We start from the raw sequence: 14,765 nt of genomic DNA on the forward strand, positions 1-14,765 counted from the left end.
GCGGACAGATCAACGGTGAGGATTAATTCTAGGGTGTCGCAGTCTGACATTTGTATACAATCTAGACAATTGATCTTCTAGAACATCATCAGGTGACCCACGCAGCCTCTGATAGAAATCAACAGTTTTTAGAAATTTTCTCGAATGAAACATATATTTTAGGGGATGAATATGGACCGTTGCCTGTAAATAACACATTAAATGACCATAAACACATTAAATTAGAGCGTGCCAGATGAAGGGTTCAGATCAATTAAAGGTTGATATTATTATGGTGGGGCGAGGGGCTAGTTGTGTAATTTTAAATCTTACTGTTTGATTTTAGAAGTAACGGTGGAGGTGTAAAGTAGAAGACGCGTGGGTGTAGTGAAACGCGTGCCAAAGCGGTTATTAATAACGGGCAGCAGCTTTGGTCCGCGGGAAGAACGAGAGTTGTGATGGTCATACATACATACCATACATACATACATGGAAACTTGGTAAAAAAACAGCATGGATCCATGTCCACGTGCAACACCACAATTCGACCCATCCTCACCGTGCATGGACATCATGTGCACCTCCCCCATAAAACCCGACAATATCCCGCCACCACCATGCCACGTGCCCCCCTTTCATTTACATCCCGTACGGGCCTTTTTTGCGTTACATTTCTCTTGGCGGCGCCCTCCTCTTCACGTCCTTGCCACCCCCCTTAATAACGGTTACTCTCTCTCTCTCTCTCTCTATCTCTCTCAACCTTTTTACCTCTATTTATACCCGTTTCCATTCTCCTTCTTCAAAACACCTCTCTCTCTGTCCTCTCTTGTTTCACTTGCTTTCTTCTTTCTGCCATGGAAACAGTAGCAGAGAGTTGGTGGGTCCTAGCCCTGGTTGCAAAATGCGGGGCTTCCTCTACCCAAAACCTTATTTCCTTTTCATTTCTTCTGCTTCTACTATGGTTAGCCATGGCTTTTCTCTACTGGTCATTTCCCGGAGGCCCTGCTTGGGGGAACTACTACTTGTTTAGAAACCATGACAAAAAGCCCAAGCCCATACCCGGACCCAGAGGCTTACCTATTTTAGGTAGCATGAGCCTCATGTCTAGCCTCGCCCACCGTCGCATCGCGGCCATGGCCGAGCTCTGTGATGCCAAGAGACTCATGGCTTTCAGCTTGGGGGAGACACGTGTCATCATCACGTGCAACCCGGATGTTGCCAAGGAAATATTGAACAGCTCTGTTTTCGCTGACCGGCCCGTTAAGGAGTCGGCTTACAGCTTGATGTTTCACCGAGCTATTGGGTTTGCTCCTTATGGAGTGTACTGGAGGAGTCTTCGGAGGATCGCAGCCACTCATCTTTTCTGTCCTAAACAGATCAACGGCTCAGAACATCAGAGGTTCCAGATTGCTGCTCAAATGGTTTCGGCTTTCAAACACGAGGGAGAAATACGAGTTCGTGAGGTTCTAAAACGAGCTTCCTTGAATAACATGATGTGCTCTGTTTTTGGAAGAAAATACGAGCTCTCTTCTTTTAACAAAGAAACAGAGGAACTTAGTAGTTTGGTTGAAGAAGGGTATGAGCTATTGGGGAAGCTTAATTGGTCTGATCATCTCCCTTTCCTAGCTGGGTTCGACCCACAGAGGATCCGATTTCGCTGCTCGAAGCTAGTCCCGAAAGTGAACCGGTTCGTAAACCGGATTATTAAAGAGCACAGAGCTCAAACCGGGGAAAAAAACCGGGACTTTGTTGACGTATTACTCTCGCTTCAAGGCACTGATAAGTTATCGGATCCCGATATGGTCGCCGTTCTTTGGGTAAGCAACATAAGCTCAAAGACGAAACTACCCTTTCTCTCTTTCTTTTTTTTTAATAAATATCTTAATCTAATTTTTATCTTCTTTTTTTTCTTTTGAATAAATAGGAGATGATATTTAGAGGAACGGATACAGTGGCGGTTTTAATAGAGTGGATTTTGGCAAGGTTAGTTCTCCATAACGATATTCAAGACAAGATTCACGAAGAGCTGGACAGAGTGGTTGGAAAATCACGTCCGGTGACGGAATCTGACATTCCGGCACTGGAATATCTCTCGGCGGTTATAAAGGAGGTGTTGAGGCTTCACCCACCTGGCCCACTTTTGTCGTGGGCCCGGTTGGCTATCACAGATAATGTTATTGACGGGAGACACGTGCCAGCTGGGACCACAGCGATGGTTAATATGTGGGCGATCACGCGGGACCCAACTGTGTGGGCCCACCCACTTTCTTTTCAGCCAGAAAGGTTTCTGACTATGGATGGTGACGTGGAATTCTCCGTCATGGGTTCGGACCTCCGTCTCGCGCCGTTTGGGTCGGGCAGGAGGAGCTGCCCGGGAAAAGCTCTTGGACTAACCACGGTTAGCTTCTGGGTCGCGTATCTTCTACATGAGTACTCTTGGTTACCCTCTGAGCTGACCCAAGTTAACCTTTCGGAGGTTCTAAGGCTATCGTGTGAGATGTCCTCACCCCTAACTGTTAACGTGCGCACTAGGCGTAGTTAAACAGTGATTCACAGCTTCCCCTGTTTTTCCTCTCCCCTTCCCTTCTCTTTTTTTTTTTTTATTAGCTACTTTAAATGTCTTTTTTTTTTCTTTTCAAACTTTTAACTGCTTGTAAATTTTGGTAAACATGAATTATAAATTTACATCCACCGTCGGATCTCTCTACTTAGACACTTAAAAGCACAATGACCGTAAGATCTCTCCCCCTCTCTATCTCGTGCTTTGGTTGTGGTGACGTGGCAACCATACGTGGGGACTAGTTATATGTTATTCTATCGGGGAAGAGCTCTTTCAATGCGAGAGATATTGCGATTTGCAAATTATGAGAGCCGTACGGTCTGATTTTTCAGTGCTCATGCTGTTTCTAGAAGGAGAGTCCGCACCTATGGGTGTAAACGAGCCGAAGGCTCGGCTCGTGAAGCTCAAAAGCTCGGCTCGGGTTCGAACCAGGCTTGGCTCGGCTCGGTCAAGCTCAGCCAGGCTCGCGAGCCTTACCGAGCTCGGCTTATATTAAGTTCACACCCCTCATCTTCCCTGGACAGCCCTATCTAGTGTAATTTGACTACCTTTTTTACACTATGAGGGTGGTCCAAGTAACAAATGGGGTTCCAAAAATGAAGTGACATATTTTGCCTCCCCCTTTCACTCCCTGGAAAACTCTTTTAGTGTATATATTAATATATAATATATATTTAAATATATTAAATTCTTAACGAGCCTGGCGAGCCGGCTCGGCTCGGCTCGTTAAGGATTCGAGCCGAGCTCGAGCGAGCTTCCGAGCCCGAGCCAAAATTGACACCCTTATCCGCACCGAAATGTGGTTTGGACATATTTGGTAATAATGAAAAGATTTTCCTTATTTTTTTTCCAAGATTTTAGAGATACTATTTTTTTTCTTTCTATTATGAACATAATTTTTGCATAAAAAATGGCAGTGAAATGATATCAGTTAAGTCTTGAAGAATGCATTAAAGAAGAGTTAATAGTTGGAGGGTGAAATTGGCATTTTTAAAATTTTAACCGAGAAAATTAACCTCAGTTTGTTACAGGGACACTAAAGAGAAATTATAGAATGAAGGCCGCCCTTGCAAAAATCAGCTTCAAAGGACTCCTACTGGTTAATTTCTGCAAAGTGTAGCGTTGAAAAAAGTGGAGGCGCCTAACACAGTGGAAACCATGTTGACTTTCTATAAATCAATTAATATGGCCGCCCTTGAAGCTGATTTTTGTATGGGCGCTCTTCATTATATAATTCCTCTTTTAAAAACAGGTCTCTTTGGATAATTTTGGATTCGTGAGGACTATTTACCAATTATTTTGCAAACTAGAGACTTATCAGCAAAAATCCCTTATTTTTTAAGGCTTGCTAATCCTTTTCTAGGCAAAACTTATTTCAGCTAAAAACTTTTCCTGGGGATTTTCCTTTTTTTTAATGTTTTCATAAGCTTCTATTATATAAATGAGTAAATGAGCGCAGGTACCATTTCAATAAATTGGGTTCTCTAATTTTTCTGTGCTTAATTTAGGGCTGCAACAGGGTCGGGTTTTTCAAAACCCTAGCCCAACCCTGGAACCCATTATCTCGGCCTCAACCCATTGCCCGCCCTACGGGCTCAGTGCTGGCCCTGGCCCGTCCTGATTGGCTCTGATTGGGCAGGGCCGGCCCGGCCCTAATTGACCCTAGTGCAAATACCCGTTAAGAGTGCCAAAAATAAAGCAACCACTTATCATATAGAACAAAATGATCAATAAACAGAGAAAGGGAACAAAATAAGACAATATGAATTCAACAACATGACGGGCAACAGAGACAATTAATAATTATAATCTAAAGAAACATCAATCCAAGATGATAGAAAACATTAGCAAAAAAACATGTACAGATGGTTCAATTATATAATAGAAAACTTAGGGTCGGGCCGAGTCAGGGTACAATGAGGCATTAACCCAGAACCCGACCTGACCTGAGTCAGGGTCTAAAGAAATGAACCCTGACCCGCCCTCAGGGTTGGAAAATTCAGCCCTGACCCTGTTCGGGCTCAGGGCGGGGCAGGGCTGACAGGGCCAAACTTGAACCCCTAGTGCTTATGCTGTTTCTAGAAGAAGGGGAGTCCACACTGAAATGTGGTTTGGACATGTTTGGTAATAATGAAAAGATTTTCCTTTTTTTTTTTCCCAAGTTTTTAGAGATACTATTTTCTATTAGGGTTTTGTTAACGGGTGCCCTAAGGTGTATTGGGAAAGGAATTTTACACATGTTTTGATAAAAATGACTCAAATCATTTGTAAAATTCTCAAACGAGTTAGGGCACTCGTTAACAAAACCCCTTCTATTATCAACAGAATTTTTGCATAAAAAATTGGCAGTGAAAGGATATCAGTTATCAGTTAAGTCTGGAAGAAAGCATTAAAAATGAGTTAATAGTTAATGGGTAAAATTGGCATTTTATAAATTTTAACTGAGAAATGTATGTTAGAGGGACGCTAAAGAGAGATGATAGAATGAAGGGCGCCCTTGCAAAAATCAGCGTCGGGGGAGCCCCTATTGGTTAATTTTTGCAGTGTAGCACTTAAAAAAGTGGATGGCACATAAAAAGTGGAAACCATGTTGACTTTGTATAAATCAACTAATATGGGCGTCCTTCATTCTATCATTCCTCTTTAAAGAACATGACTCTTTGGATATTTCTGGATTCTCTGGGACTATTTACCAATTATTTTGCAAATTAGGGACTTTTTGGCAAAAAAACCCTTGTTTTTTATTTCAGCTAAAAACTTTTATGGGGAATTTGTTTTTATGTTTTGATAAAGTTGAATTATATAAATGAGATAATGAGGGCACGTACCATGTCGATAAATTGGGTTCTCTCAATAAAAATCAATTACCCTTGTTGACCTATGAAGATGAATCATTGGGAAGATGAAAGTAGGTGTGGGTTGGGCACGAGTGCACGACAGGTGTGGAGTTACGATAAGCAGGTGGTGATTCTGTGAGATCATGCATTTAGATGAGAGATTGAGACGCAATCATCAGGACATAGTCTTTGTGCTTTTACTATGATTTGGACAGATGGTCCCCACCATCAACATACCCAAAATTACGTAGTGCAAAACCTCGAATCCTTAAATTTCTCGACCGTCCATCTCTATTCGAGATATGGATTCCAACGGTGAGGCCCACTTGATGTAAGGTTTGAATCATCATGACATCATGTAAATCTGCCCACTCGCATTTTTTGATTAGTACCATTAATTTTAGTTATGATTCGCTTAAGACCATAAAACCGAAAAAAAAAAAAACTGAGGTGGGGTCGGCTGCCTTGCCACGGATCTATTCATTCTAGTGGGTCCCACCATAAAGAACGGTCACGATCTAAAATCAGAGACTTTACCGGAAGTGTGAGATGAATAGGTATTTAGGGTTAGGAGCATGACCATTTATTGGAAAGACAGATGTACAGAGAGCATTAGGAATATGATCATTCTGCAAATGGGGTCCACCCTATAAATGGACCCACCATCTCCGTCAGGGGGGGTCTTAGAACCTGGAGGAGTTGTCTGGGATATAATGGTCATTTGACAGAAAAAAGGAAACTCTGTATACAAATTTTCATCCAAAGGTGTCCTATCTTTAGTTAGAGTTGGTGGGCGAAAACGATGGGCATGTTTCGCATTAATCCGCAAAATGACGGAACTAACCTTATTACAAATTTGTGTTTCTTGCAAGGAAGAACCATTAGGTTTACGGTTTTTGGAGTGAACAGATCGGGCCCACTGTATACGAGTGGCACTAAATCATCTACTGAACCATCACTAGTCTGTCTCTTTCCCTTTATCTTGATTCGAGTATCTTGAGCCATTGATCAATATCTTTATAATAAAGGCATCAAAAAAAAGGAATTTTAGAGATTCTAGTAGAGATGCTTCCTCTTCTTTTTAATTAACTCATTTTTTTTTTCTTTCAATGGCTTAGAATTTGATTAAACCGAGTGGTTTATCATATGATTAGTTGACCCATTTGTGTCATTTACATTAACAGATCCGTTGATCCGAGCCATTGAAAAATCCATGATCGGATGATCCTAGCTAGGCTTCTGATTGGTGAAACCTTACCAAAAAAGCTAAAACTTACAGGAAGTGATGCAATGAGCTAAAACCATCCTAACCGTACATGTTGCATAGATGATTTGGATCATCCATCTAGCGGATTAAGTGAGAAAAAGTACCCCAATCACACACTCCAAACCATCTATTTGTGGCCTATAGGCTATAGTGTAGTGTGAGATATCTCAACTTAATCTAGCCTAACTTCCTTATCAGGCTTAATTTAATCCAACAATCTTTCATCTAATCCTTGATGATCCGATGGTTGCATGGGATGTCTCACACTCTAACAAAGGGATCACTGAAAGGCACAAGGGATTGTCCGGTCAATGCAGTAGTTGCATCTGGCCATGAGTTCAGGCAATCCTAACCTGCCAATCCTGCCTTTCAGAGGGACAGTTTAAAAGTGTTTTAAAAATCAAAGTGGAAAAGGTCTTGGTTTGGTCCAAACTGGTCCAACCGTGGTTCAACCTGCTTTGAATAGGATGCTGGCATGGCTATTAATAAATTACTTTTTAAATTAAAAATAAATAAAGAAATATATATATAAGTGAGTTAGTGAAGACCGGATAGGAGGATGATTGACTTTCTTCCTGTATATGAAGATGAAATGAGAGAGATGTTTTTGTTTTCTAGTATTGTGACTTCTACTCTAATCTCAATTTCGAGAGAATCTTAAAGATATATTATTCTAATTATAAATAATTTTCTACCTTAGCAAGTTAAAGGAAATTTACTAAGTTAAGCAAACTTAGATCTCTATTAATTAATCAGGTAACTTTGATAAATGGTGAGTATTAAACTTAACTTTTTACTTTTCTAGAAAAATTACTGTCATACAACTTATACTATGTTAATTTTGGGGGATATCTCTCGAATTTGTCCCGTGGTTTTTTCCTTCACGATGAAAGATTTTCACGTAAATTTGGTGTTGTGTTTTGGTTTGTGGTTGCTCTTATTATTCTTCTTGTTTCTCCGGTTCTGCATTTGTTATCTAAGATGGAGTAGGATGTGGTTTGGAAAATCTTATGATCAACGAGCTCTCAAAATCAAATCAAAGAAGTTAATAATATAAGATAAAGAGTAGGACGTGAATATCAAAAGAAGGTGGGTGCCAATATCAGTTTGGCAGACAAATTGAAACTAGATTGGTGATAGGATGTTCAGGCTGAGGAAGGGATGTGTTATCTCACGTCACAACGGGTTGGTGTTGACGGTTGAGAGACGGGCAGAGACAAAATGGCATTTCCAGACTAGAGTTAGGACCGAAAGTTGTCCCGAAGAGTCGGGTTGGAAGCCATGATTCTAATTGTTTATGAGGTGTCCAGATTCTGCCTAGGTAATTTTCAAGGACAACATCCACGTAGATATGAATATAATATTGAATATGACTTCCTTCAATGAGAGTAATTGAAGTGAAATGTTGATAGCCATTATTATCCTCTTATCAACCTGTGAACCTTATTTCTTTGAAATGATGGATACTTTTAGGTAAGTGGATATCAAAACATTGGAGTGTTGATATGATTTCCCTAACTTGTGGTCAGAACTAGGGGTGTAAACGAGCCGAGCTTGGCTCAGCTTGTTAAGCTCAAGAGCTCGGCTAGGCTTGCCAGCCTTACCGAGCTCGGGTTATATTAAGGGCAATGATATATTCACACTCCTCATCTTCCCTGGACAACCTTATCTAGTGTAATTTAACTACTCTTTTTACACCACGGGGGTGGTCCAAGTAACAAATGGGATTCCAAAAAAGAAGTGACATATTTTGCCTCCCCCTTTCACTCCCTGGACAACCCTTTTAGTGTGTGTGTGTGTGTGTGTGTGTGTGTGTGTGTGTGTGTGTGTGTATATATATATATATATATATATATATATATATATATATATATATATATATATTAAATCCTTAACGAGCCTGGCCTAGCTCGGGCTTGGCTCGTTAAGCTTAACGAGCCTGGCCAGCCGGCTCGGCTCGGCTCGTTAAGGATTCGAGCCGAGCTAGAGCCAAAATTGACACCCTTAGTCAGAACCCAAAGAAAAAAAAGAAACTAATGAGCTAAGAGACGGAACGAGCAAGAAAAATCAATGAGGGAAAATATCAAATATCTCCAATCTTGTCCTATCCACTCCTTATCAGGCGAGCTAATCTGCTTTGCCATTATATTAGTTTATGGAAGCGAACCGGATGCCCCTCCTCTCTATCATGAATATCATCAATCCAATTCGCAAACCACCATAGATGGCGACAATGGGAGAATCTCCCTTCACAATAAGTCTATCCATAAATCTGCGGTCAGTTATCCAAATTCCCTGAAACACCACTCTCAGTTAAGCCTCATTAAAATCATTGACCACAATGGGCCTCGAAAAAGCTCACCTAGTGGATCCAATCGCATCTCTAAGATTTTTCATATTCTAGTGAGGGTTACCAATCCTTGATCCATCAAAATTTAACTTATGCCAACCTGGATCTAGAGGGGTCGATTAATTATAGGAGGAGATCGTCTCCATCATATCCTTTATTGAGCAAATATCCTTCTAGCATAGTTTGATAACCATATTTGCAAATGGTTAGACTCCATGGGCTTCTTTGGACTCAGAAAATATTTATTTTAGAAAATGAATTTCTCCTAATATAAATTTTTGGTTAAAGTTATTTTTCCATTTTTTTTTTACAAAAATAAAAAAAAAATCTCTGGTTTGTCTCTCCATATATAGATTAATTTTATTTAGAAAATATATGTTTCCATAACTTTTTCCCACATCCAAATAGCCTCTAAATGCCATCTTGACCAAGCCAATAAAATTTTATGGAAAACTTTTGTTACCTTAAAAAAGTTTCCAATGAAATTTTTCGCAAGAAAGAAGAAAAACTTTTATCCAGAACATGAATTGTTTTCATCTTTTGCTGAAAATATTTTACCTAAAAGTTTACCAAACCTGGGAAAGTTATTTTTCCAAGGAAAAAAGCTTTGAGGATTTTTTTCAAAGACTGCCCAACATTCTTCCCTAAATTTTCTTAGGTGATCGATATCCGCAGCGCCATATTTTGATTATGGCTACTGACTATGTTGATAGCATCTTGTGTATTCTAACTACCGTGAAAAGATAATTAAAGAAGTAGGATTTGGTAGGCAATTTGGCTGAAAACCATTCTTAATAAAAACAACATCCCTTCGATAATCATTTGATTTGTAAATAAGCATTGAATCACGTGAAGATGAAGCACTCCAAATTAATATTGGGTCATATCCTGTATTGTTCTCCTTCTATTGTTCTTGAGGCTACCCCGTAGACATGGGAGTTAAAGTTTATGTACAGGGACCCTCAGTTTATGATAGTACACATCTAAAGAATCAATAACCATATTGTTTCCCCTCTAAATTGTAGAAAGAAAGAAAGAAAAATCCTAAGAAAAAAATTTCCATCAGAAATGTTTTTCATGCAATCCAAACATGACGTTAGTAGCATGCAAAAAGATAATTAAATTAAAGAAAATAAATTGGAGGGAAGATTAAAAGGTTCTTGTAAAGAGGTTATGTGGGTTTCACTAGTCGAACAATCTGGATCGTGCTCATTTCATCTTGAGTGGGTCCAATGGCTGCAATATCACAGGGGAAAGAGAGAGTGCCGTTTTCCTCACTTCTCTTCAATTCCGTGCAACAGAATCCAAGTATCGACGAGAGGTAAACAACACTACGCATCAAAAGGGCAGATGAAAATGATTGAGAGAACAGTCCACACCTTTAGTGTTGATGAATTGATAAAGACACCCCCATCAGTTTATATCCATGAAAGTAACTAAAGCTCCAGGAGGTCCAATTGTTTCCAAGACAAGGATTGGGACTGACAGAGAAAGCTAAACATTAGCAAACAACAACAATAACATCTTCCACGTTAGGATAAGGAACAAAAGAGTCCTCGAATCACCCTCTCTCCCCCATTTCCTATCCTTTCATTTGGATTCTTCTCCACCCTTGTCACTTCTTTCATCAAACTGTGGCCACCCCAGATCCCATATCATACTTTAAGCTCTCTCATGACCAATATAGTGACACGACTCTCATCTGATAAAAAATATCATTTTATAAGGTTCTTCATTTCACCTAAATACACACATGGGCAATTGGTATCTGCACTTTCTTCCATACTTTTATCATCCACTCAGCTCAGGGAACTCTCTTTTATCTTACCCGCGTTCTTGTCTATTTTGCATCTTGTGAAACAACTCCAAAAGCTTAAGGTGTTGGAGTTGGTGTTGTTTAAGCATTTGGAGTAATTAGTTGTTCCACACATTTTACTTTACTAAGTCAATCAAAGTTCTTTTGACTCTACTGAACAAGTTATGACCACGACAACTATGTACTTATCACGTAGTGCCGAGCATGCAAATATTTGCTATGGAAATTTATCAGAAAGTGTACAAAGAGCGAGATTTTTTTTATAAAAAAAAATTGTTACTTTTAGGTTTATATTGAGGGAAAAACTTGAGAAATAGACTATTTTAAAATATATAATTTAAGAGAAAATATAAACTAAAAAGAGAAAAGTGTTCCTGCGTTGCAGCGCAGGGACGCTATCTGCGCTTAAGTGGTTTATACCACCTCCCATTGGTTCGTTTAGCAGGTCCACCTTTGCAGGCCCCCAATGGGAGGCGTTAACTCCCTGCGCTGTAGCGCAGAAACACTTTCCTCAATAAAAAATATCGCAAAATTATCGCGATATTATATATCACAATATTTCATGGTAAATTACAAAAATGAAAATATAGCAACAATTTTTGAAAAATCGGAAAAATTGGGATACGTCATTTTTATCAAAATATTGTGATAAAATAGCGAAAGAATCAGGAGATATTTCTGAGTTGCTTTGGACGCGTTTTCAAAACCTACTCTCTTCATCTGGTATTGTGTCACTATAGCTTATTAAACACTTACCTTGGCTGTTGGTTGCTTTTTGAGAATTGTAAGTTTGTAAGATCCTTTAATAGCTATAGCTAGAGAAGTGGAAAATTAAGAGAGCTAGCTTTGTCATTTCTAAAGTAAGGGCGTGGGGATATCATTTCACATTATTAATAAATAGTTCATAAATCAATTCAGACAGATATAACGTGTTGCAGATCGACAAAGGCAAGATAAAATTTTGTGACTCTGGTTGTAACCTAACACATTCAATCGAATTTAATACAAAACTACCAACTTGCTAATGATAGATAAAAAATGTCATTTAACTATTATTCCTCTTCTTTTTTTAGTCTGCAATGAAGGCAGATAAGATAAATTATGTGATGTCTATTTTGAATGTAGAGGACCACATAAAGATGAAGGGGCTCTCACCCAAAAGAGATAGCCTTCTCTTTCCTTTTGTATGTCGTGCACATGGTGGGTAGTAGTGGGATGTACTTGCTTGGAACGTAGGACGTTAATAAAAGACAAGATGTGGGGACTTTGACTGGTGGGGTTCAGGAGTAGTGTGCATTTTCTTCTATATAATATCAATAACGTCGTTCACTTGAAGATGTGATGGGTTAGAAAAATTTATTTGAAACTGGCATATAGAATGTCTCTTTTCATTGAAAAGATGATATCTGCACTCCCTTGTTTTTATAATGGCATTCCTCTATATTTTACAGCCTTTTCCCTTTTCAATTAGATGTCAATGTAAAATTACTCCCTTGTTTTTACAATGGCATTCCTCTATAGTTTATAGCTTTTTCCCTCTTCGATCAATTAGCTCTCAGTGTAAAATCGGATTCAATCTTTATGTGTCTCACCACTTCTAGAGAGAGAGAGAGAGAGAGAGAGAGAGATGAAGTGAATCTGTTCTCAATTGCTTTAAGCTGTAATTTATATTCACTTAGGTTGAATGCAACAATTTAACCCATTTCGAGGTATAATATTTTAGAGGAATCTACTTACTGTATATTGTTCTTTCACCTTCTTCATGGAAATTTTCTAAAGGATTCATTAGCTGTATTCCAACTAGTTTGGGACAGAGGCTTAGTTGAGTTGAGTTTAAGTACTCTATATTGGTTTACAGATTAATTATATATTAATTTAGTTCTTCCAATATGCCGGATAAACTGAGAGGGGTATTGGATTTCCAGTGTTCCAGTTCTGGGGTAAGTTGCAGAGGGTAAAAAATATATAACCATTCTTAACCGTTCATTTGGCACTAAATAAGTAAATATATTAGAGGTCTAGGAGCATCTTTTCAAGGAAATTTCTCTACCACATCCTATCTATGGTGAGGATCACACAAATGATGTAAATTTAATCACCTTTTATATGTGCCACTTGCCACTAAATCAATGGACATGATCACCTAAAGCATGCTACATGACATCAAGCATACTTTAGAGGACTCATTTGGAATGGGTAGTAGTGATGCGGTCAGATTGAGGTTCCCTCCCTCTCTCTTCAAGATAGGGACATACAATGAATCAAAGGCTTGGAGAAGTCATCAATTCTTTTTCATCACCCTGATCAAACGATTATGGTATTGATTAGATTTTTCCTACAAAATATAAAAATCGAAAGATTTTTCCTTCATGGGCAAAGGAAGATCAATGATACCTGAGATCTCCAAAATCTTTACTACACTTTTATATTTTAGTAGTAGATGCTATGTTCTGTGGCAGGGAGAGAGAGAGAGTGTGTGTGCAATTAACCTCGTTTCTAGTTACCCTTTCTAAGGGAGAGAGTATGCAATTAACCTAGTTTCTATTTACTTCCAAGGGAAAGAGCATTCAATTAACCTCGTTTCTAATTACTAATTAGAAGGGAGTATACAACTTAACCCACTTTGGCGTAAATGATTGGCAAGGGAGGAAGCTACTTACCCCCTATATAGAATATTGAATATATACCTTTATTTTACATACATCTCACCAAATTACTAAAATACCGATTAATGTAGAAGATCCCGTGCTTTTTTTTAGCACGGGACCGTTTTGCTATCAACCCACTATACCTATATGTACATGATATACGAGGTTGGAATTAAATAAATAATGTAATTTTTCTAGGGAAATGATTTCAGCGCTCCAATGTTTGATAAACATGTTCAGCGCTCCAATGTTTCAGCTCTCCGCAAATGAATGCACTCCTCTGGTCTCCAAAGTCAGGAAAAAAATTCATCAACGGAGCAGCAAATATCTCACCCAATCTGGCAGAATCAAGCTTGTTAAATCAGTTCTCAGCACTTTTCATATCTACTGGGCTGCCTCCTTTGCCCTTCCAAAAGGCATCCTCACTCTGTTGGAAATTTTTTTCAGAGACTTCATTTGGGGAGGATCTGAAGGCTCGAAAAGATTTCACTCAGTAAGCTGGGCTGTGTAGACACCCCATTTTGACCTGACCCAATTTTCGAAATCGAATAAATTCCCGAAAGCCGAGTCCAGAAATTTTTGAAGAACCGAGCCCTGAATGCGAAGAAACCCCAAAATTTTATTGACCCACAGTGTTCACTAATTGATACAAATTTTCCCAAGATGGTTAACCTCTCCGAGAGCGTCCCTACAAATTTTAGAAGAATTGGACGAGCAATGGACATAGGCCATAAGATCAAAAGGAGAATGGATGGCTGAGATTAGGAGGAGGGTGTGGAACCAGATCCGGGACGGGCGTGGAGGACGGGCCCCCGCGCGAGTCTCTCTAGATCGTCCACGTGAAGGAGAGCCCCACCAAGGAACTCTCGAAAGAGTGCCCCTCACAGCATGAGCGGCGATGTAAAGTGAGATACCTCTCGATTCGGGGACTAGCCCAGATTCGAGGCGTACCTTAAACAAAGAAGAGTCGCCATCCAAGGAAGTGGGCCCTGGATCCCATGCTGTGCTCTGTTGCAACGGATAACCAGAGATATAAAATAGGGTTCGTGCCTGATGACGAATGGGGAAGGGATTAGGCGCCCCCAATTTGCCCAAGTGCTAGCACCTGGTCTCTTATGCCATTTATTATTAATTTTGAAGAGTTTTGGGCGAAAATCATGCGAAATGGGAACGAATATCTCCGAGATAACGTCTAGCTAATCATGCATGTCTCGGAGATGAATAAGAAGCACACACAAAAGAAATGAAAGATATGTCGCCTAAGAATAGCTAGGTTATGAGTGCCATGCCTAATTGGTGTCTAAGTTC

General features: G+C 39.5%; 1 protein-coding gene across 1 annotated transcript; it reads left to right on the forward strand.

The window, feature by feature from the left end:
- The first annotated feature begins 749 nt into the window (after positions 1–749).
- On the forward strand, positions 750–2,670 carry LOC143887288 (cytochrome P450 78A9-like). The gene is made up of 2 exons (XM_077391397.1): positions 750–1,796; positions 1,904–2,670. Exons 1-2 carry the CDS (start codon positions 834–836, stop codon positions 2,519–2,521), a joined length of 1,581 nt encoding a protein of 526 aa, XP_077247512.1. The 5' UTR covers positions 750–833; the 3' UTR covers positions 2,522–2,670.
- The last annotated feature ends 12,095 nt before the right edge of the window (positions 2,671–14,765 follow it).

The sequence above is a fragment of the Tasmannia lanceolata genome, unplaced genomic scaffold (genome assembly GCF_043159265.1).
Source record: "Tasmannia lanceolata isolate RefF3 unplaced genomic scaffold, GAP_Taslan_0.1 ptg000012l, whole genome shotgun sequence".
In the NCBI taxonomy this organism is placed as follows: Eukaryota; Viridiplantae; Streptophyta; class Magnoliopsida; order Canellales; family Winteraceae; genus Tasmannia; species Tasmannia lanceolata.

Bases quoted from the DNA above. Each gene is read 5' to 3' on its own strand.
- LOC143887288 (XM_077391397.1), top strand. From the start codon at position 834: ATGGAAACAGTAGCAGAGAGTTGGTGGGTCCTAGCCCTGGTTGCAAAA. The intron at 1,797-1,903 runs GTAAGCAACATA...TTGAATAAATAG, and splicing joins ATATGGTCGCCGTTCTTTGG to GAGATGATATTTAGAGGAAC.